Below are 22,401 nucleotides of genomic sequence, written 5' to 3' on the forward strand. Positions count from 1 at the left end.
TCTTGATTTCCCCCCTGCCCCTTTAGCGACATGAGAGTTCCCCTTTAAAGAACATGCGCTGCTTTTAGAAGAGGCAACATCATGGCTGAAAACCAAATGCCCATCAGTGTGTGGACACTAATGCTAGCCAGATCTGCCTTTCTCCCCTCACTTGAGGTCGATTCCTCAAGAATGTCTGTTATTCTTACTGCATTTAAGTGACTTTGGAATAAATCCCTTAAGTGTTTTAGGTAATATGACTGTGAGCCTTTCAAGTTATTAAAAACAGGGTCACAGCCAGGGAATAAATCTAAGGGGAGTATTTATTATAAGCAATTCTTCTTTTTCTTCTTCCTCTTCTTCCCAGAAGGCCGGCGCAATAGGCCCTGGCTAGTAGTGGCTACACATATGCTTCAACTATCTGTTAAGCAGAGGCTGGGGTTTTGTGGTTAGTCATCACTCCTGTTTTGATGTTTTCTTGTCATCTTGAAAGCATTTTGGGGATGTGAATTTAAGAACTGTTAGTACTGGTGGTTAAAATGGTTTCATTGCTCCTTGCATGGGTCCACAGAAGTTAGGAGGACATTTCTTAACTTTGGGGCACATGTAAAGTTATGCACTTAGAAGCACAATGCCATTCAGTCGCTTGTCGTAGCCCGCTGAATGTATTTGACAAAGCTACACTAGAAGTGAAAACTGAACCCAGGCTCATCGTTTTGTATCTAGTAATAGATTACATCAATTTCCCCAACAGGACTAGAACTTCATGGCTGAAGTTCAGACTCCCTTCCTGAAAATGATGACTGTGCCATCAATGTATTTTTAAAGTTCTGTGTTCACTGTGGGAAGTGGGGGCAGGTATCTATGCCACAATCATTATTTTCAGAGAGTCTGAACAACTTGAAATGACTAGAGATGTTCTAGTCCTGCTGGGGAAACTGATGTAATCTATTACTAGATACAAAACGATGAGCCTGGGTTCGGTTTTCACTTCTAGTGTAGCTTTGTCAAATACATTCAGCGGGCTACGATAAGCGACTGAATGGCATTGTGCGTCTAAGTGCATAACTTTACATGGGCCCCAAAGTCAAGGTACATCCTTTTAACTTCTATGGACCCATGCAAGGAGCAGTGAAACCATTTTAACCACCAGTGCTAACCGTTCTCAAAAGCGCATCCCCAAAACGCTTTCGAGATGACAAGAAAACATCAAAATGGGAGCGATAACTTACCAGGGGAAGGTGTCACAAAAACACAGCCTCTGCTAAGCAGATAGTTGAAGCATATGTGAAGCAATTCAGATACCAGTTCAGAATGAAATACATCTCGGTCATAAGATTCTCAACCTCCAGGTGGCACCTGGAGATCTCCTGCTACCACAACTGATCTGCAGACAACCAAGATGAGTTCTGCGAGACGCAGGCCTAGTGAGTTTGCTTGCTTTTTGCATTGCTTTTTGGCTAGCTAGAGAAGGATTTCTGCTTAGTGATAGAAGACAGCGCTCCCAGCAACACAGACGCTTGGGATGAGGAGCTGCAATGCATTCCGGTGTTATTAGTAAGTTGTTTATGAGACTAGCCTGGAGTCAGGCAGGGGGCCTTCCATTCCCCCCTCTAATTAGTTTGAACTGGTCATCAGTCTCTGGCACAGCAGCACCCAGAATTTCAACTGCCCTGAACTGTCATCCAAGGATAGATAGCCAACATGCCTTTGGCCAATAGAAGAGATTTATGTCATGCTGATGCTTTTTGCATCGCACTGTTATGAATTACGTATCCAGTTATCTTGTCTGTATGCCAGTGTGCGTCAAGGTGTCATCTTGAGTATTAAAGGCTCTGACCTGATGTCAGAGTGTAGCTTGGTGCCTGTTGGTTCAGCTCTACTCTCTTTATTGCACAATAAATTTCTTTTCTTTTCCCCCTCACTAGACACCAGATGTCCTATTTCAGGAATGACCAACAGTAGCTCTCCAGATGTTTTTTGCCTACAACTCCCATCAGCCCCAGCCATTGGCCATGCTGGCTGGGGCTGATGGGAGTTGTAGGCAAAAAAACATCTGGAGAGCTACCGTTGGCCAACCCTGTCCTATTTTATTTGCCTAGGACGTCCGAGTACTATTTGTACAACAGTTCCCACGGAGAGTGGACTCTTTAGAAGATTTTGGATTTATACCCTGCCCTTCACTTTGAATCTCAGAGTGGCTAACAATCTCCTTTACCTTCCTTCGCCACAACAGACACCCTGTGAGGTGGGGGGTGCTGAGAGAGCTTTCCCAGAAGCTGCCCTTTCAAGGACAACTCTGCCAGAGCTATGGCTGACCCAAGGCCATTCCGGCAGCTGCAAGTGGAGGAGTGGGGAATCCAACCCAGTTCTCCCAGATAAGAGTCCATGTACTTAACCACTACACCAAACTGGTAAGGTTCTTCCCCTCTTAAACCTCACCCTCCACAGACTCCACTCTCAGAATCTCCAAATATTTCCCAACCCACTGCTGGCAACGCTAACCGGTAAGCTCCATTAATGGAAAGAATCCTCATGTACCACACCCAAAGGAAGGATTTTTCCTGGAACTCACACTGACAGAGTGTTCTCCATAACCAACCAAACATGGAACTGGTGATGGTTTTCATTCATGAGAGTGTCGGATGCCTCAGAAGTTCAAGAGCAACAATGGGTGAGTCCTATGAGTATATGTTCCCAGTAATAATTAAGTTAATAATTTGGCGATAGTTTTGAATTCATCCGAGGGCCTTCTAAATGCATCATATTAGTGAAATAACAAATTTTATCAGACCATTGTTATCTGTCTTTTTAAGGCGGTTCCTTCGTGGAGAGTGGTTTGGCCAGCAATGAAATGGACATGCACGTGAGGTTTTTTTTTTTTTAAAGATACTGGCTTACTCTTTCACTACATACATAAGAGAAGCCATGTTGGATCAGGCGAATGGCCCATCCAGTCCAACACTCTGTATCACACAGTGGCCAAAAACCCCAGGTGCCATTAGGAGGTCCATCAGTGGGGCCAGGACACTAAAAGCCCTCCCACTGTTGCCCCCCGCCCCCCAAGCACCAAGAATACACAGCATCTCTGCCCCAGACATAAGAACACAAGAGAAGCCATGTTGGATCCAGCCAATGGCCCATCCAGTCCAACAGCTCAACAAGAAGAAATCAATAACACTGAAGAAGTGGCAACACGAAACACATCTATTATCATTACTTAATCACATGCCGTGTGACTGATCAACAATGAGCTCTGTGGAAAATTGTTTTTGTCTGTTATTGGAAACTATAAATAAAAGTATGGTAGCCTTTATATCACAGTTCTATTTTGTATTTTTTGGAGTGGGAAGTTCAAGAAACTTCAGTTGTATTATGGAAGAGACAAGATTCAGATAAAGGATTTTTTTTTTTTACTTTAGTTAATGCATCACAACCAATTAACAGATTCAAGAAGGTAACATTCACTTGTCTGTCGCTATGTATCCAGGCTGCTTCGCTGCATAGTTTGTGAAAGGAGTAAAATACAACAAAAATCCCAACTTCAGAATACAGGTCACAAGGTACAAGAGCAGCATTGTCTGTATGCACAGAAAATGTCTAATTCTTTCCAGAAGGAATATTAAGGCAATTCATATTTTACATTTGTTAAGAAAATTTTGGGACTGCGCTCAAATCTTTGCTAGCTACACGTGAGGCATTAAGTTCTAAGAGGATGATAAAACAACCGTCTCAAATATTCACAGCTTTGGAAATCCTTTGGTAAATCTCTTTTTTGTTTTAAAACCGTTTTTGTTGTGTACAAAGCATCCTGGAAAAAGAAAAACCAAGAATGGACGTTGCCTCACAACATTCATTGGGTGCCAGGTCACATCGAAAGTGAGCCTTCTGCTCCTGTCAGTAAAACAAATATCCCCTTCTCCAGGGCTTTTTTTTGTAGCAGGAACTCCTTTGCATATTAGGCCAGCCACCCCTAATGTAGCCAGTCCTCCTGGAACTTACAAGGCTCTTAGTACAGGACCTACTGTAAGCTCCAGGAGGATTTGCTACATCAGGGGTGTGTGGCCTAATATGCAAAGGAGTTCCTGCTACAAAAAAAGACCTGCCCCTCCCCCCCCCCCAAAAAAGGAAAGAAGAGTGCAGTTAGTCAGGTCTGCTACTTCATTAGCAGCATCACTTAAGGTGGTGAGAGTCTCCCTAATTGCATAGGGTTAACCAGAACACAGCAGCGACTTAAATGTGAATTGTGAACGGGCCTTAGAACTGCCCTTTTTGCTCCAATGGATTTTCTTTATATTCAGCCAGCTATTAACTGAGCTGTGCAAAATTTACTTCAGGCCAAAGGAAGGAGGCCCAGTATAAGTCACCGTTTATAAAAACCCAATGAGAGGTCAGTGCCACTCTGAACGATGGCGCAACTGCGTGCAGACGCAGGGCACTCTAGGGAGAGCAAAACCTCCCATAGAACAGAATGGCTCCTGTTTTATTGTGCCGAATGAAAAAGAGGAAGGGGTGATCGGCTGTGAATCGTGGCGTGATCATTGCACATCGCAACATCATGACTGCTGCGGTGGCGGCGGCTGCCTCCGTTCCCTCTTCGTTGACCTCTATGAAGGATTTGTGAACAACTGCTGAGAGGACCAAGTCATTGCAGGGTGACATCCCAGAGAAGTTGGCCTTGCCATGGTCAAAGGCCTCTGCCATGCCCATGCTGCTCAGAACTGGCTTCAGGTCGTATTTTTCTTCTAGTTTAAACTTGGGGAAAGACAACTCAACTTCCGTCTGGTCCATCATCTCTGAGCTTATCCAGTCCATGAGTTTCTCATGGGTAAGTTCTCTCTCCAGCTAAGGAAGATGAAGAATATCAAAAGCAATGAAGGAAGAGAACAATTCTAGCTGCATTATATAAATCTAGTACCTAAAAGACCACCTCCCTCCTGTACCCTCCAGGCTGCCAGGTAAGATCTGCCTCTCAACCCTGCATTCTGTGCCCTTAGCATCACAGGTAAGGCAGGGGGCAACTAGAGGCAGGGTATTTTTGGTGGTAGCACCTTAACTTTGGAACACTCTCCCCTTGAGGCTTGCCTGGTGTCTACTTTTTTATTTTAGGCAACTGGCCTGAACACATCTTTTTACTCAGGCTTTTCATTAAAGATTTTGTCTTACCACCTTTTAAAATGGTCTGCTTCTGACTGTTTTTATTTTAATACTTGTTTGAACTGTAAAATTTCATGAGCAAGACTTAGAAGAACCATCTATCCCAGCTTTCCATTCCCAACAGTATTGGGAAAGACCCTCAAATGTGGTTATCGCAAACGGTGAATTCACAAACATGGGATCACAAAACTGTCGGGGACAAACCAAAAGGCTTGAAAATGGAAGTTCCATTTTTAGCTATTGGGAACTGGCTTATGAATTTGTCCCGCCTTTCCTTCTTTCAAGCCAATTAACTAGAGGCCATTGCTATCTCTAAAAGCGTAAGAAATGGGGCTCAAGTAAACATCACATGCTTCCCAGCCATGCCATCTAATACTTTTGTTTCAGAACATATGAAGCTGCCTTATACTGAATCAGACCCTGGGTCCATCAAAGTCAGTATTGTCTACTCAGACTGGCAGCAGCTCTCCAGGGTCTCAAGCTGAGGATTTTCACACCTATTTGCCTGGACTCTTATTAGTTGGAGATGCAGGGGATTGAACCTGGGACCTTCTGCTTACCAAGCAGATGCTCTACCACTGAGCCACCATCCCTCCCCAAAGAAGCATTAAACTGTTGGATGAAAGCAGTATGACTATGGTGCAGTACTGAGAATCCAAAAGGCGATATTCCCGGCCAGTGAAATCAGGAAGTGGTTCAAAGTTAAGAGGAACACAATGAAGCTCTGAGAACTGAACATCTCAGTGCTGCCCTTAGACTTCGCATTCGTTTGCACAAGTAGAAAAGAGCAAGATTCCGGTAGTACCTTAAAGTCTAACAACATTTGTGGCAGGTAGGGCTGCCAACCTCCCGCTGGGCGGCAGGGCATCCCCACGTCTGCAGGGCCCCAACCCGCCGACAGGGAGCAGGCTGCTGGAGGAATCCCCACCCCTGAAGAGCCCCATCGCTGCATGGCATCCCCGGTGCAATGACGTTACCCGGAAGTGACATTATTGCACCGGGGACGCTCTAGGACTCATGGTAAAACTCTATGATTCCATAGAGTTTTATCATGAGTTCTAGAGCATCCCTGGCGCAACGTCCGCAGCACAATGACATCACTTCCAGGTGACATATTCACGCCGCACGCACAAAGCATGCGCGAGAGAACAGTCCCCCGCCACAGCAGCGGAGGGACTTGGCGACCCTAGTGGCAGGGTTATGAGCTTTCGTGAGTCATTGCTCACTCCTTCAGTTACCTCACAGAAGCTCATAACCCTGCCCCACATGTTGTCAGTCTTCAAGGCACTTCTGAACCCTTGCTCTTTTTTACAGCTACAGAAGAAGAAAAAGAAGATATTGGATTTATATCCCGCCCCCCACTCCAAAGAGTCTCAGAGCATCTCACAATCTCCTTTCCCTTCCTCCCCCACAACAGACACCCTGTGAGGTGGGTGGGGCTGGAGAGGGCTCTCACAGCAGCTGCCCTTTCAAGGACAACCTCTGCCAGAGCTATCGCTGACCCAAGGCGCAAGTGGCTGACTAGCAGGTGCAAGTGGAGGAGTGGGGAATCAAACCCGGTTCTCCCAGATAAGAGTCCGTGAACTTAACCACTACACCAAACAGACAGACTAACATAGATCAAGATGGGTAGCTATCACTCGTACAAGACTACCTAGTAATATAATACAGCCAAACACAGGCCTATCACTAGAATGTCTTTTAGTTTACCTCCAAATTGCAACTATTTGGAGGTAAACTATTTGGAAGATAGGTAAAGAAGAGCATATACCCCCCTCACCTCAAGCTCCTATTACTTTCTGCCTCTTTCTAAAGCCAAGAGTCACACAGAAAGTGGAACTGGAAACAAAAACCCGAAGGCTCTGTGTAGAAACGCCTCTTCACAATGTCAAAACAATATTCCAATAATGCACAAAAATGCTATTTAGTTAGAATAATAAAGTTTTACTTCTCACAGCGCGCCCAAGCACACAGGTATTACCAGAGAATAACAAAATTCCAATTTGTATATTTATAACATTCCACCAACGGTAGTCATGTAAATTCCAAATGACATCCCAAAAATATTTTTATAATCCACTCAACCTGTATAGCTACAGGCAAAACTGGTTTAATGTCCTGTTTCGCATACAAACTTTTTTCGGCTTCAAAAATCACAACAAATACACTTTCTGCTTATTCACAGCACTATACTCCACACTCAAAGACCGTTTTTGCACATAGCTTACCTCGCAGTCACAATCCTGTTCCCTCCGCAGCGTCTGTCGGATTTCCCAACATCTGCGCCAGAGTTACAGGAAGCGCTGCGGCTTTTGCGTAGCAAACGTAAACTGGGTTTAACGGTTTACGTTTGCTATGCAGAAGCCGCGGCACTTCCTGTAACTTCGGCGCAGATGGTGGGAAATCCGACCGGACACTGCGGAGGGAACAAGATTGTGACTGAGAGGTAAGCTGTGTGCAAAAACGGTATACGTATGAGACTGAATGTGGAGCATAGTGCTGTGAATAAGTGGAAAGTGAATTTGGATGGGAGACCTCCAAGAAGTGAGAAGTAAAACTTTATTACTAAATAGCTTTTTTGTGCATTATTGGAATATTGTTTTGACATCGTGAAGAGGCGTTTGTACACAGAGCCTTTGGGTTTTTGTTTGCAGTTCTTTCTGAAGCCAGACTGGTAGACCCAAATACCATTTATAGAAACAGGAGTTGCTGTATAGCCCAGGAGGGCTGGACGTGCTGCAGCAGATTCAGATTTACAATACAAAAATAGTCTACCAGGGACTCTTCTTGAGGAGTAAAGAATGCCAGTTTAGTAACGACACCTCACCTTTTCCAGACCAGTGGAATTGTCTTGGATTTCATCGGGAAGCAGAATGATCATGCTCAGTTCGTTTCCAACGTAAGGGACCTCAAGGATTTTAGTTTGGTAATCTGCTATGTAGGTCATGTTGAATTTTGCTTTCTTGTACATCATCTGCACAGGCCTGGTTTCGTTCTAGAATGCGGAAGGGGTAGATAAACTGAATCACTCAGAACGACTCGTGAAAAAGCAAGACACGAGCTTCCTATTGTGTTGTAAGCATTACAGCTGCACATCTTTGTTACAAAGGGAATGCACAAAGGGAATGCTACACACCCCACTATAATCCTGCTTGTCTGCCAAACACACTGGCTTTCTAAGGGACACTCGGGAATCAAAGTCTAATGTGGGGTGGCCAAACTGGCTCGGGAGCTGCATGTGGCTCTTTCACACATATAGTGTGGCTCCTGAAGTGGCTTGGAGAATGCATTTAAAGTTAAAGTTGCTTTCTCTTCACCTCTCCCTCCCCCATCTGTTTGCCTTCCTTGCCTCATTGAGGCTCTCAAACACCTGACATAACGTCCATGTCTTGCGACTCCCAAATACCTGACATTTATTCTCTGTGGCTCTTACATTAAGCAAGTTTGGCCACCCTTGGCCTAATGCAAATGGAAAAAATCAGTGGAAAGTGTCCTCAAGGAAAGAATTCAGAGCAGAGTGTGATTCAGGACTGACAGAAGGACACCGGGCTATTCCCCGCTGTCTTTCTGATGGGCTCTAATATTGGACTTTATGATTGTCCAACAGACGGAAGATGGAGAAGGATGTCCTCATGATTTTGCTTCTCACTACAGCCTCCTAACCCACATGGCTTCTTGCCTCTGAGCAGGTCTTTCTTTCTTCCTTTTTTTGCCATCAAGTCACAGCTAACTTACAACCCTGTAGGGCTTTCAAGGCGAGAGACATTCAGAGGTGGTTTGCCATTGCTTGGCTCTTCATCATGACCCTGGCATTTTTTAGGGGTCTCTCCTTCCAAATATTAGCTAGGGCCAACCCTGCTTAGCTGCCAAGATCTGATGGGATTGGGCTAAGATGGGCTATCCATGTTGCGGTGTGCAAGTCTTAGGTGGATGTTAAAGGTAGAAAAGCCAACTGCTGCCACCAGAACATCCATAAGTATCCAACCCACTGACAGCCTGAAAACAGAGCGGAGTGAGACTCTCAGCTGGAGTTTGCTCCAGGCAGTTTTCACATTTGTTCAATTTTTATTTTGTTTCCTCATCTCTCTGCTTCAGTTACGGTAACCTCCTGTCACTGGTAACTTTTAACCTTCTTGTTACAACTGATCAAAGCTTAGTTAACATTACTGAAGGATGTTATATGGAGGTCAGATCTTTTCCTCAGCCTTCTCTCTCATTGTAGAACTAGACAGAGTGAGAAGTTTTATACAAGTGAGGCTTATAAATACTTGACTGATTGTGATGAGTGTTATCACTAAGAGTCCAAAACAAAATCAGCACGCATTTTTGTTTTCATGAAGCGGAGGTAAGCATCACTGTCTCTCAAAGGTGGAATTCTAGCGGGAGCTCCTTTGCATATTAGGCCACACACCCCTGATGTAGCCAATCCTCCAAGAGCTTACAAGGCTCTTTTTTGTAAGCTCCAGGAGGATTGGCTACATCAGGGGTGTGTGGCCTAATATGCAAAGAAGAAGAAGAAGATATTGGATTTATATCCCGCCCTCCACTCCGAAGAGTCTCAGAGCAGCTCACAATCTCCTTTACCTTCCGCCCCCACAACAGACACCCTGTGAGGTGGGTGGGGCTGGAGAGAGCTCTCACAGCAGCTGCCCTTTCAAGGACAACCTCTGCCAGAGCTATGGCTGACCCAAGACCATGCCAGCAGGTGCAAGTGGAGGAGTGGGGAATCAAACCCGGTTCTCCCAGATAAGAGTCCGCACACTTAACCACTACACCAAACTGGCTCTCAAAGGAGCTCCTGCTAGAATTCCACCCCTGCTGTCTCCTAACTCCGGTTAAGAGACAGAACAACCAGACAAGGAGTTGCCAACTCAGTTTGGGATTCTAAATCATCAACTTAATAATGCTTGAAAATTGATCACAATTCATGATTCACTCTCCAGGTCTGGAAGGGGGCGACTCACAATGCCTACTGGGTAACAGGTGCATGAGCACTCGAGCCACGCTGGAGGACGCACAACTTTTGAATCCAAGCATGTTTAACGCCCCTCTGCTGACAGATTACATCATTTTGCTGCAGTAATATCACCGCACTAGCAGCTTATGAAATTCCAGACTATGCTCTTTCCATGAGTCATTACAGTTCCATAGATAGTACTAATTATATTTGTGTTACTAAACGTATTTGCCCACTGCCTTACCTTCTCTGGCAATTATTAACAGCAGCAAAAGCAAAGTATATAAACTACTTCCCCCCCCCCCCAAAAAAAATACAGCTTCCCTCAGAAACCTGCATGTGAGAGTTTGAGAGCTAGAAGGAGCAAATATCACCACCAGGGGTGGAATTCTAGCAGGAGCTCCTTTGTATATTAGGCCACACACCCAGAGATGTAGCCAATCCTCCAAGAGCTTACAAGGCTCTTTTTTGTAAGCTCTCGGAGGATTGGCTACATCAGGGGTGTGTGGCCTAATATGCAAAAGGAGCTCCTGCTAGAATTCCACTCCTGATCACCACCATGCAGGAAGGAAGGCCCAGACTTGGATAGCCCAGGCTAGCCTGATCTCCTCAGATCTTGGAAGCTAAACAGGGTCAGCCTTGGTTGGTAATTGGACGGGGAGACCACCAAGGAAGTCCAGGGTCTCTAGGCAAAGGCAGGCCACCTCTGAAGCCTCTAGCCATGAAAACTGTATGGTGTTGCCATAAGTCAGCTGTGACTGATGGCAAAAAAGTAGCAAGGAAAAAGATCTAGAAATGCAAAGCATCTTCTTCCGCACTGAAGCGTAGCTGTTCTTAAGTTCATTTCCTGCTCCTGCTTTAATTAGCTGTTTGGCATTGACAGGATTCGGTTGCAAAGTGGTCATTTGAAGACTGAAAGAGACAGAAGAGAAGAACTTTCTAAAAGCTGGAATGTAACTTGGACGATCCTGTCGAGAGCGCCTCTGGCCATGTGAATGGGGAAAGGGAGTAAGCGCACTGTATAACCTGCAATAACCCTTGGGCCCTGTTTTGCACATACTTCTTTGCTTTCACACACTGTCCTGCGACGTCTGCAACTTATATGTATTTCTCCCCCCAACCCCGCAAGAGCTATTCTTCTTAGTTCTCCAAGGTAGTGGCTCACAGAGACGCTCAAGTAATATGCTTTTTTGCTAGACAAACAGGGGGCAGAATTAACGGAGATGGGGGTGGGACGGGGAAAGCAGATTATTGGTAGATTTTGGCGCTGAAGCTTTTGAACTGTGTAACGGATGGGCCCAAGGTATACAGTATCTAGGTGAGAACAGGTCTTTGCCTTCCGTTTCAGCAAAGACCTGTCTGTCTGAAATGTCTTTGCTAATTCAAATAAGCTTCTCCAAAAGATAAGGAGTGTTGATTGGTGAAGAACTTGCAGATCTTGACAAATCCTAATGAGAAAGGGATGTGCCGTAGAAAATGTTCTATCTCCTACCTTGTTAATTTTGAATGGCCTTTCCTTTGTGCGATCTTGGAGGAATTGATTTGCCCAGTTTCCCTTGAAGTAGATGGCATTCACCAAGACCAGCCTTGTCAGAGAGTCAATTATTCCCTCAGCGAGCAGATTTTTTATTTTACCTTTAGGAGAGAGAAAACTGCTGTTGTTGTCTTTTAAAATAATAAGTAAATCTTCACCACCAAAAGAATACTTCCAGGTTGTCACTTGTCAGCTTCATTTTTAAAAGCAAATATGGAAATAAAAAGAATTACTCACTTGCTGTCTTTTCTTCCACCCAGGAATTTATGTGTCTTCTAGAATCGTCTGGAGTTGCAACGAAGTTAAGTCTCTCTAAACCTGCATGGTAGAACTTCTCACATGCATCTGTAAAAGTCTTAAAACAAGCACAGCTCTTTCAGTACCAGAATGCTTTAGAAGATAAACCTAACCTCTCATGAGAAGAAGAAGAAGAAGATATTGGATTTATATCCCGCCCTCCACTCTGAAGAGTCTCAGAGTGGCTCACAATCTCCTTTACCTTCCTCCCCCACAACAGACACCCTGTGAGGTGGGTGGGGCTGAGAGGGCTCTCACAGCAGCTGCCCTTTCAAGGACAACCTCTGCCAGAGCTATGGCTGACCCAAGGCCATGCTAGCAGGTGCAAGTGGAGGAGTGGGGAATCAAACCCGGTTCTCCCAGATAAGAGTCCGCACACTTAACCACTACACCATACTGGATCAGGCCAATAGCCCATCCAGGCCAACACTCATGTCACATAGTGGGCAACACCCAGGTGCCACCAGGACGTCCACCAGTGAGGCCAGAACTCCAGAAGCCCTCCCACTGTTGCCCCTCCCAAGCACTACAGAGCATCGTATAGACAAATCACAAATAATACAACTCACTGTGTGGAAGTCATAGGATGCTTCTCCATAGAGCCTGTTGGCCAATCTAAGTACGTACTTGGTGTCTGGTTTGTTAATTTCAGAAATCAGTTGCTGGTATCCCAGGTGGTGTTCTTCAGCTTTGTCCACAGACAGTACCTACAGGGTGATGATAATATCTAAGTGGCTAAATTTTAAATGGATACCTCTAGATTGTCGACACCAGTTCAAGGAGGGCACTGTTTACAAAAACCTTAAGGGTTAAAAAAAAAAAGAAAAACGGTCAGAGGTCAGAACCTTCCAGCAAGCCACAAACCGAACACCTGGTTAAATAAAGTATTTCCAGCTTTATTTACCTTGCAGTTGCCGTTCAAAACAGACAAGATTAATTAGTGACAATGATAAAGAGGTAATAGTACATCCCCAAGCCCTGCTCCAGCCTATGTAAGATATGCAGCTCTGAAGAATTTGGAAGGGAAGCCATTGCCTAAGAACCAATCTTTTACAGCAATAAAATGAAGCATTCCCTGACCACATCCACTGTTTATAGTTCCTTGCTTTCCATTTCAAGCCAAAATGCACAACAGGAAACAGTGTTTACTGTATAGTTTTATATAGGAATCAACTTAAGTGATATCTAAAAATATGGAAAAAAAACATGTACAAATTTGGTTTAAAATGGTTAATCAACAAGACGTGCACTAAAATTCAAGTACACAAAAATTCAAGTACTGGAAGCTAATAAATGCAGGCATTCCATTTTGAAAGGAATAAAACGGTTTCTGATCCCTTGTGACCTATACTCCCTCTAAGCTGTGGAGTCTTGTGAGCAAAAATCCTACTTCGTGAGCTACTAGCATTAAAGTCGTAAGCCACTTCATAAATTAGTGTGCTCTGGGGCCATTTTTTCTGAGAGAAGACAAAAATGTGTGAAGCAGAGGCTAAAAAACCCCCCTGTGAGCTAGCTCACCCTAACTCAGCTTAGTGACCAACAAAAATAAAAAAAATCCAGCTATATTGGTCAGACATACTGTGAAGGATTGGATTTTGGCTGATGGTTTCCCTCACGGCAGCTCCTTCCCCAAAGCTCCCAACCACCATTTTGAAAATATGACTTCAGCTGAATTTCTACCATAGGGTGTTCCAACTGTTTTTGTTGGTGTGTGGAAGTGCCACAGGATGGCCATACAGAATGGACTTTCTGCTGCTCCATATTACAGCATATTTTGCTTTTCTCCCCTTTCGATGGAGATTTTTGATCTTGGAGGACCTGAAGAACCTGGTAGGAAATTGTTAATGCAAAATATCCTGAGGAAAAAAGAATTAATCACCTTAATCTTTAGAAAATCTTAACAGCCCCTATTGTAATTCTACTTTGTAGATGTTTTATCTCCATTACTTTTATCTTCTTGAAGGGGAGGGCATCATCTTCACAACAGGTTACCCGTTCCACCTAAATATACTGTTAAGCCTTCCATCTAAATGTAGTACCGTATTCAGCACCAATGTACATTTTTCTTATATGCGTAACATTTTCTCACTGGCTAACATTTACCAAGAAGATCTCCAAGAATTTCTACCCGAGTTCATCCTCCTAGACAACACAAGTCATCTGTGACTTCACAGCAAAATCTGTGTGTGTAAAATGTAAAACAGCTTTTGAAACAGGTCTATGTTCTTCCATTTAATGGTACCTTGGAGACTGCCATTTCTGTTTTGCTCCTGTCTGAGCTGGCCCCACAATGCATCTGAAATTCTGTTCTGGACAGTATTAATCCAAGCAACCAAACTGATGAGCAACCTGCTTGCCCTGAGCTCAGGAGACTGGGGGAAGCCAAGCTGACAGCAGAACAGTGCAACTAACAGAATTTAAGAAATGATCAGAAAAGGTGCAAGAATCACTGCAAGGGCATACATTTTAGCCTTATTCCACGTGCTCCGAGTAAAGGATCCCTCCAGCTACAGGGTTCTCTGGATGTGGGATTAAAAATACACATGCATATATTTTTGAAGGCCACCCGGGATCGGGCCTTCTCTATTGCAGCTCCACTGCTGTGGAATCAACTCCCAGAGGAGGTACGGGCCCTACGATGCTTAGATCAATTCCGTAGGGCCTGTAAGACCCACCTCTTCAAAATAGCCTTTCAACTAACGACAAGCTAGGAAGTGCCGCTGAAAATGCTTTTAGTTACTGAATTCTATTGAAGATCCAATGTTTATAGCACCATATTGTTACTGTTAATTTTAATATAATCTGTAAATTGTTTTAACCATGATTTTATAAGTATGACTTGATGTATAATGTATTTTTATGCTGTGAGCCGCCCTGAGCCTGCCTTGGCGGGGAGGGCGGGATAGAAATATAAAGTTGTTGTTGTTGTTATTATTATTATTATTTTTCCCCTGGTAGTTTTATTGAATATGCAATAACAACAATAGTAACAATAACAGTGGACATCAATAAGATATAAAAGATACATACATGATGCATGCATATTTCAGAGTTACGTAGAACACAGTCTTTCAAAATTGCCACCTGAGGAGAGTACTATGTCTCCCGTGCTACTTTATTATCTAAAGTAGACATGTCTAAAGTAGACATTTCTAAATGTTGTGCTCTCTACTGGAAACCAACGCTGGCCATTTAACCTACTGGCGGGCCACTGCCACTGTTTGAATTTATGCAAGAACAGCAACATCCCCTCCAAGGAACAAGCAGGTCCAAAATTGAGACACTCAAAGGTCCAGCTATCATCAGAACTTCAAATCATTCTGTCCTAAACTTGCTTATGCAGGGCTTTTTTGTAGCAGGAATTCTTTTGCATGATAGACCACACCCTCCTGATGTAGCCAATCCTCTCAGAGCTTACAGTAGGCCCTATAAGAAGAGCCCTGTAAGCTCTTGGAGGACTGGCTACATCAGGGGTGTGTGGCCTAATATGCAAAGGAGTTCCTACTACAAAAAAAAAAACAGCCCTGCCCTGTGCTTATTCTAAATTGAATGAGATTTTCTAAATTGAACAAGATTATGGAGGCAGCTTTAGGCGCACGCTATGCCTTAACATCACAGTGTGGCCTTTTAAGAAGAAGAAAGCACCAATTGCAACCCTTCCTCCCCTCCCCCTTTAATAGCTTTTGCCTGGACATACCTTTGACATTTGAGCTGCAGTATTGCCTTTTGCACCCAGGTAGACCATGGTCAGGGCAGAAGTGATGCTCATTGGGGAAAAAAACAAGTTCGTTTTAGGATCATCCTCACTCAGCTTCTTGAACAACTGGAGGGCAAAGGCTGTACTGGATGCAGTGACCCGGTCCATGTTGCAGAATCTAGAAAAGAGGGGCAGATCAAAACAATCAACCCAAACGTAAATTCCGAGAGAACTTTAGCAAATGATTCGGTTGTCTGAATTTCAACCTTCTATAAATAAAGTCCCATCACTCAAATGCTCACCAAGATGTTTTCCCATGTGGGAGAAGCTACAGCCCTAGAAGATGATGATGATGATGATATTGGATTTATATCCTGCCCTCCACTCTGAATTTCAGAGTCTCAGAGTGGCTCACAATCGCCTTTATCTTCCTCCCCCACAACAAACACCCTGTGAGGTGGGTGGGGCTGAGAGAGCTCTCCCAGAAGCTGCCCTTTCAAGGACAACTCCTGCGATAACTATGGCTGACCCAAGGCCATTCCAGTAGCTGCAAGTGGAGAAGTGGGGAATCAAACCCGGTTCTCCTAGATAAGAGTCCGCACACTTAACCACTACACCAAACTGGCTCTCAAGTTCTTCTAAGCAGAGAACCCAAACAGGCAGGGCTTTTTTTGTAGAATGGTGCTGTTGTGCAAAGGAAAGGGTTCATAATGGATTCATTGTGGAACAAGTTTGTCTTTGGTCAGCTGGACTACAGCTGTTTGATAAAGTGGGCTCTCGTCCACAACAAATCTATTTGTTTTTCATATTTCTTTGAGGCAGAGACGGCAGCCAGCAGCCAGTAGTGTGCAAAAATTATTATGTGGAGTCCCCGAGATGCTCAGGAGACTGGGGGTTATAGAAATATTTTGAACAAAAGTCACATTTTAACCTTCAGGGGGAAATTAATATATTCTCACTAATTGCTAGCAAAATGCAAACACCCTAGTTCCTTGCACAAAATTAATCATTTCCAGAACTCTAAGGAAGGAGAAAGAAAATGACATTCTATTAGGAGAAGTCTACTCTCACCCACACAGTATTTTTTTTTTTAATTCCAGTTACTAAAACAACAACAGCAAAGGTCATAAAACCTAACAACAGTTGTACTTCTGCTTGTTGGCGTGGCAAAGCAAACCACTGTCATTCCTACAACTCTCGCCTGCACTGGAGCCAGGAACAGAGACAGAAACCTCAAAGAATGGCATAGGCTTAATGCAAACCAGTTTCCAGATCAAGGTTTTTCATTACTACAGCAAGCCCTAGTCAGCAGGGGTGTCAAACATGTGGCCCGGGGGACAAATCAGCCCCCTAGAGGCTTCTATCAGGTCATCAAGCAAGTCTGCCTTTCCCCTCTCTCTTGCTTCCTTCTGCATAACAGCTTGCTTTGTCATGCTTGCTCAATCGCACAGAAGCCACAGAGCAAAGTCTTTATTTTCTCCACTGGCTGAGGCTCCTCCCTTGGGGAGGAAGGGGGGGGGGATGAATAGCTTGCTTTTCCAGGCTGTCTCAATTGCACAGCAAAGCTACTGAGCCAGGCCTCCCTTCCTTCTATTGGCTGAGGCTCCTCTCCCTCCTGGTCCACTAGAAAGGAAGGAAAGAGCCAGAGCTTCCTTTGCCCAGTTCCCACAAGAAAAAATTCAAAACAGCACCCTTTTTTTTAAAAAAGAAAGCACCTCTGTGTCCTTTATAAAGTTTATAACTCGGTTCCTGGCATTACATTTTATGACACACATGACCCCCAACCAACATGGTCTCATTATGTCAGATTTGGCCCCCATTAACAATAAGTTTTACACCCTTGCTCAAGATTGCTCCAGCACAGACACTGTTGCTACATTTTGATGCAATAATTCAGGACAGGCGGTGTCAATTATCAGAAACTTGAATAAAATATTGCAAAAGTGCTAATCTTTTAAGCATGTTTTATTTTAAGGGGTTTTTAAAAAAAAAAATCTTTAATTGTGTTTGTCTGTGTCATAAGAACATAAGAGAAGCCATGTTGGATCAGGCCAATGGCTCATGAAGTCCAACACTCTGTGTCACATAGTGGCCACACACACCCCAGGTGCCTGTCGGAGCGGGAGTAGCAGAGTGAGGGAGATGACTTGCCCGACACAGGGCTTCAGGAAAGAAAATCAGGCCGACACGTGCAACTAGTGCCAAAAGGTGTATTAACATATATACACGACAAGTGCTCTCTTGTGCAGTCTATACAATATCACCTCCACGGACAAAGTGCTTCGCCTAACCACCATCTCACAGGGAGAGACCTGTGTGATGCACACACAGATCATATATAGTCCAAGCAGCCAATCCTGGCCATGCTGACTCAGCAGATTGCATCACTTGGCTTCTGCCGGCTCAAGCCGGTCTGCTGATCAGGTCACTGTGACCTAGCCTGGCAGCTAGATCACCAGCTGTCATACTGTAGCTGTCAGACTGGGTTTATGTAGATTCTTGCTCCAACACACCTCCTAATCTATTTAAACCCAGTACACCAAAACACTTTACACAGTTTACATACATGTCCACCAGCAACATTACAGTTCATATTTACGTAGCTCGGAACCCTTTCCGGAATTCGTTCAGGAACTCATCATGATTGTAAAACACATCATCGTGTTCCTGTTCAGCCAGCTCTTTCAGACGCTTGGCTTCAGCCTCCTTCTCCCTTGCCTCGCATTCTGCCACCCAGGCTTTCCATTTCTTAGCCTTTTCTTTTAACATTTCCTCAAATCCGGGTGGGTCTGGATTGACAGTCAGAGTGACATAGGGACACTTGTACCTAGCGGGACGTTGGCCTTTGGTGGACCTGGCAGACACCCGTGGCCCTGTGCTTGGACCAGCTTTGTCTTCTTCGGGTTGCTCTGTTCCCACCTCCTGGGCTGGTTGCTCTGCCCCTGTAATTGGGTGTTGAACCTCCTGACTCTCACACTTTACCTCCAGTTCCTGCATTTGAGGCTCTGCCTCCTGACTCTGCTCGTCAGGCTCTGTGCCAGCATTCGGCTCACCTTCTCCAGCCCCACTGGGTGCCACCTCCTGGGCTGGAGTTCTGGGCTGCGCTCCAACATCGTTATCGCTACTTGGCAGCAGGACAAATTGTTTCTGCAAGGAGTGCAACCTTGGCCAGCTGCTTTCTTCATTGAACTGGGCACTCTTATTAAGTGTTATCTTGCTTTTGCTATTGCAGAAACGATAACACCTGGCCCTTGGCTTGTAGCCCAGAAAAATTAGGCTCTCTGCCCGGACATCCCCCTCCCCGCTACTCGTGGAGTGGATGCCAACCCGAGCCCGTGACCCAAAGACTTTTAAAGAACTCAAATCTGGGGTCTTGTTCAACAGTAACCTGTAAGGCACATTTTTCACAGTATTACACCAAACCCTATTTTGCAAAAAAACAGCTGCATGTATGGTTTCTGCCCAATAGGTCATTGGCAGTTGTGCATCCTCTAACATGCAATACATCACATTCTGCAATACAGCCCCATGCCCATTTTCTCGGGGCGTTGCCGGGTTCGTCAGACGGTGGGCAATGCCCTTGTTCTCCAGCCAACGTTTCATCTGGTTAGATAAGAATTCCCCCCCTCTGTCGGTTTGTACAGCTAGGAGATTAACCCCTAATTGTCTCTCCACTGCTTTGACCCACTTGGTGAATGTCTTATACACCTCAGACTTATGCACCATGGTGAAAACCCACGCGTACCTCGTGTGGTCGTCGGTGGCCACCAAGCAGTATCTCCTCCCCGACAGACTCTTTGGCAATGGGCCAATAACGTCTAAATGGACTAGTTCCAGGGCTCGTGTGCTTTCCCTTGAGCTTTCTTTAGCAACAGCACACGCCTTGCTTTTGGTCTTCTTGCAGACCTGGCAATCCAAGTAACATTTGCAAGGATTTACTTTCAAACTAGGCACAAGCTCCAGGGTTTTCTTCAACGCCCTAAATCCGCAGTGCCCAAGTCTCCTATGGAGCAAATGTATACAATTATTGTGCACAGGCTCATTCGACACCTGAGCCACCTGGGCACAATCACTCTGGACCACATACAGTTTACCTTCCCTCTTTCCTGTCACAAGCAACTTTCCCCCACCTCCCAGGATTTTGCAGCAGGTTTTCTCAAATCTCACCTGGTATCCCTGGTCAAACAGTGTGCTAACACTCAACAGGTTAGACTGCAGTGAGGGTACATACAACACATTTTGCAACATACATTTCAGTGCAGGAAATTCCACATTGCCTGAGCAAACAGAATTGGCAGTGGTCCCATCAGCCAATCTCACATACTTATGCTCAGGACTGTCAATGTTTTTCAACAACTCCTTCTCGCAGCAGAGATGGCCTCGTTGCCCCGGAGTCTAAAATCCAAGCAGACCCTGTGCTCTCTACTGCAGACGTGACCAGCCGGGTTGCTTCCTCACACGGGCTGGCGGTCCTCCGCTCTCGCCGCACACGCCCCCGCCTCTTCTCCCTCTCAGGGCAAGCTCGGAGCAGGTGCTGCGACGACCCGCATCCATAGCAGCGACGGACTGCAAACGCAGTCGGCTCCACTTCCTCCACCTTCGGACGCCTGCCAGCAGCAGAAGCTGGCTCATTCTTGGCTGTCTTCCCGGACACACCGATAACAGCACGCTGCCCGGCCGACACCCCCGGACAGCTCACGGCCGCAATTCTCTCTTGGAAGTCAAGCAGGTGGGCACAGACGTATTCCATGGTCAGGGTCGCTACGTCCACCGTCTCCAGAGAAGTTATCAGGGGAGTGTACTCAGGTTGGCAACGACGACAGCAAAATGTACACTCTGTCGTCTGGAGCTACAGTCTTGCCTCTTGCCTCCAGCTCAACGAAACAGTCCGTTAGCCGTTTGATGTGATCTTTCACACACCCTCCAGCCGGCATAACGGTGCGGAACATCCTCCTTGTCAAGGCCATGAGGGAACCAGCAGTGGTGCTAACATGCACCGCACTCAACGCGTCCCAGGCAGCCTTGGGAGTGTCCTTCCCTCGCACATAAACCAGCTGGTCATCTCCTATAGACAGCACTATGTTGGCCAGTGCCTTATCCGATAACACAGTCTCGGCAGGAGATAAGTCAGCAGGGGGGGTTACTCACGAACAGCCATTGCCCTTCACGCTTGAAGGTAGTGTTGCATTCTCAGGCTCCACACCGCGTAGTTGGCTGAGGTGAGCTTCTCAACGGCTACTCCAAGCTGTTGCTGAGCCATCGTGCCGACTCCTCCTCACAGCTGGCTGCCGACGTCCCTCTGGCTCTCAAACAGAGAACGGTGGTGCTTCTGTGTCCTTCACCGGCGTTCCTCGCCTCCGGCTCTTTCCAAACTCACAGTCAGCTCAACTCTCAACTCTCTCCTCCGCGCAGCGGAACCGCCCTGGGCCCATAACCCTGTCGGAGCGGGAGTAGCAGAGTGAGGGAGATGACTTGCCCGACACAGGGCTTCAGGAAAGAAAATCAGGCCGACACGTGCAACTAGTGCCAAAAGGTGTATTAACATATATACACGACAAGTGCTCCCTTGTGCAGTCTATACAATATCACCTCCACGGACAAAGTGCTTCGCCTAACCACCATCTCACAGGGAGAGACCTGTGTGATGCACACACAGATCATATATAGTCCAAGCAGCCAATCCTGGCCATGCTGACTCAGCAGATTGCATCACTTGGCTTCTGCCGGCTCAAGCCGGTCTGCTGATCAGGTCACTGTGACCTAGCCTGGCAGCTAGATCACCAGCTGTCATACTGTAGCTGTCAGACTGGGTTTATGTAGATTCTTGCTCCAACAGTGCCATCAGGAAGTCCATCAGTGGGACCAGGACACTAGAAGCCCTCCACTGTGCCCCCTGAAGCACCAAGAATACAGAGCATCACTGCCCCTGACATAAGAACATAAGAGAAGCCATGTTGGATCAGGCCAATGGCTCATGCAGTCCAACACTCTGTGTCACACAGTGGCCACACACACCCCAGGTGCCATCAAGAGGTCCATCAGTGGGACCAGGACACTAGAAGCCCTCCACTGTGCCCCCTGAAGCACCAAGAATACAGAGCATGACTGCCCCTGACATAAGAACATAAGAGAAGCCATGTTGGATCAGGCCAATGGCTCATGCAGTCCAACACTCTGCGTCACACAGTGGCCACAAACCCCCCAGGTACCATCAGGAGGTCCACCAGTGGGGCCAGGACACTAGAAGCCCTCACCCTGTTTCCCCTCCCAATCACCAAGAATACAGAGCATCACTTGCCCCAGACAAAGAGTTTCCCCAACGAAACAGAACTTGTGCAGCTGCAAGACAAACACACACACACACACACAAACCATCAGGAAAGTTACCAACAACTCTCTGTCAAGCAGAGTGTCCTTTATAAAGTCTGTATCTCCTCCTGCTATCTGGCATTACAATCTACATGGCCCAGCCTAACAAGGTCTCATTTATGTCAGATCTGGCCCTCCTAAAAAATGAGTTCAACACCCCTGGATTACAGAGCTGCTTTCATCGATGGCTACCTATTCCTTTTTATTGGGTAATTCTAGGAAAACTTGCTTTCTAATACAATAACACAATTAGCATTTGCTAATCTGAGTTTAACAAGGAATTAGAAGACATGCAAATTTGTCCCAAACAGTATTAAAGAACTTATCCAGATAAGATCGACAGTGGTTTTCCAAATTCCAAAGTCAAACATTTTAGGATCTCTCTGTTCTTATGCCAAGGCTGTAACCTGT

General features: G+C 45.6%; 1 protein-coding gene across 1 annotated transcript in view; it reads right to left on the minus strand.

Annotated features, from left to right (window-relative positions):
• Positions 1-22,401, minus strand: part of LOC132575472 (serpin B6-like) — a 52,780-nt gene that overhangs the window by 20,552 nt on the left and 9,827 nt on the right. Inside the window, exons 3-8 of the mRNA XM_060244268.1 lie at positions 15,622-15,799; positions 12,494-12,631; positions 11,865-11,982; positions 11,586-11,728; positions 7,964-8,131; positions 3,523-4,824 (exon numbers count right to left, since the gene is read on the minus strand). Coding sequence (XP_060100251.1) covers positions 4,420-4,824; positions 7,964-8,131; positions 11,586-11,728; positions 11,865-11,982; positions 12,494-12,631; positions 15,622-15,799 — 1,150 coding nt within the window. The 3' untranslated portion in view covers positions 3,523-4,419. Of the gene's footprint in view, positions 4,825-7,963; positions 8,132-11,585; positions 11,729-11,864; positions 11,983-12,493; positions 12,632-15,621; positions 15,800-22,401 lie in introns of the transcript that reaches the window.

The sequence above is a fragment of the Heteronotia binoei genome, chromosome 7 (genome assembly GCF_032191835.1).
Source record: "Heteronotia binoei isolate CCM8104 ecotype False Entrance Well chromosome 7, APGP_CSIRO_Hbin_v1, whole genome shotgun sequence".
Lineage (NCBI taxonomy): Eukaryota > Metazoa > Chordata > Lepidosauria > Squamata > Gekkonidae > Heteronotia > Heteronotia binoei.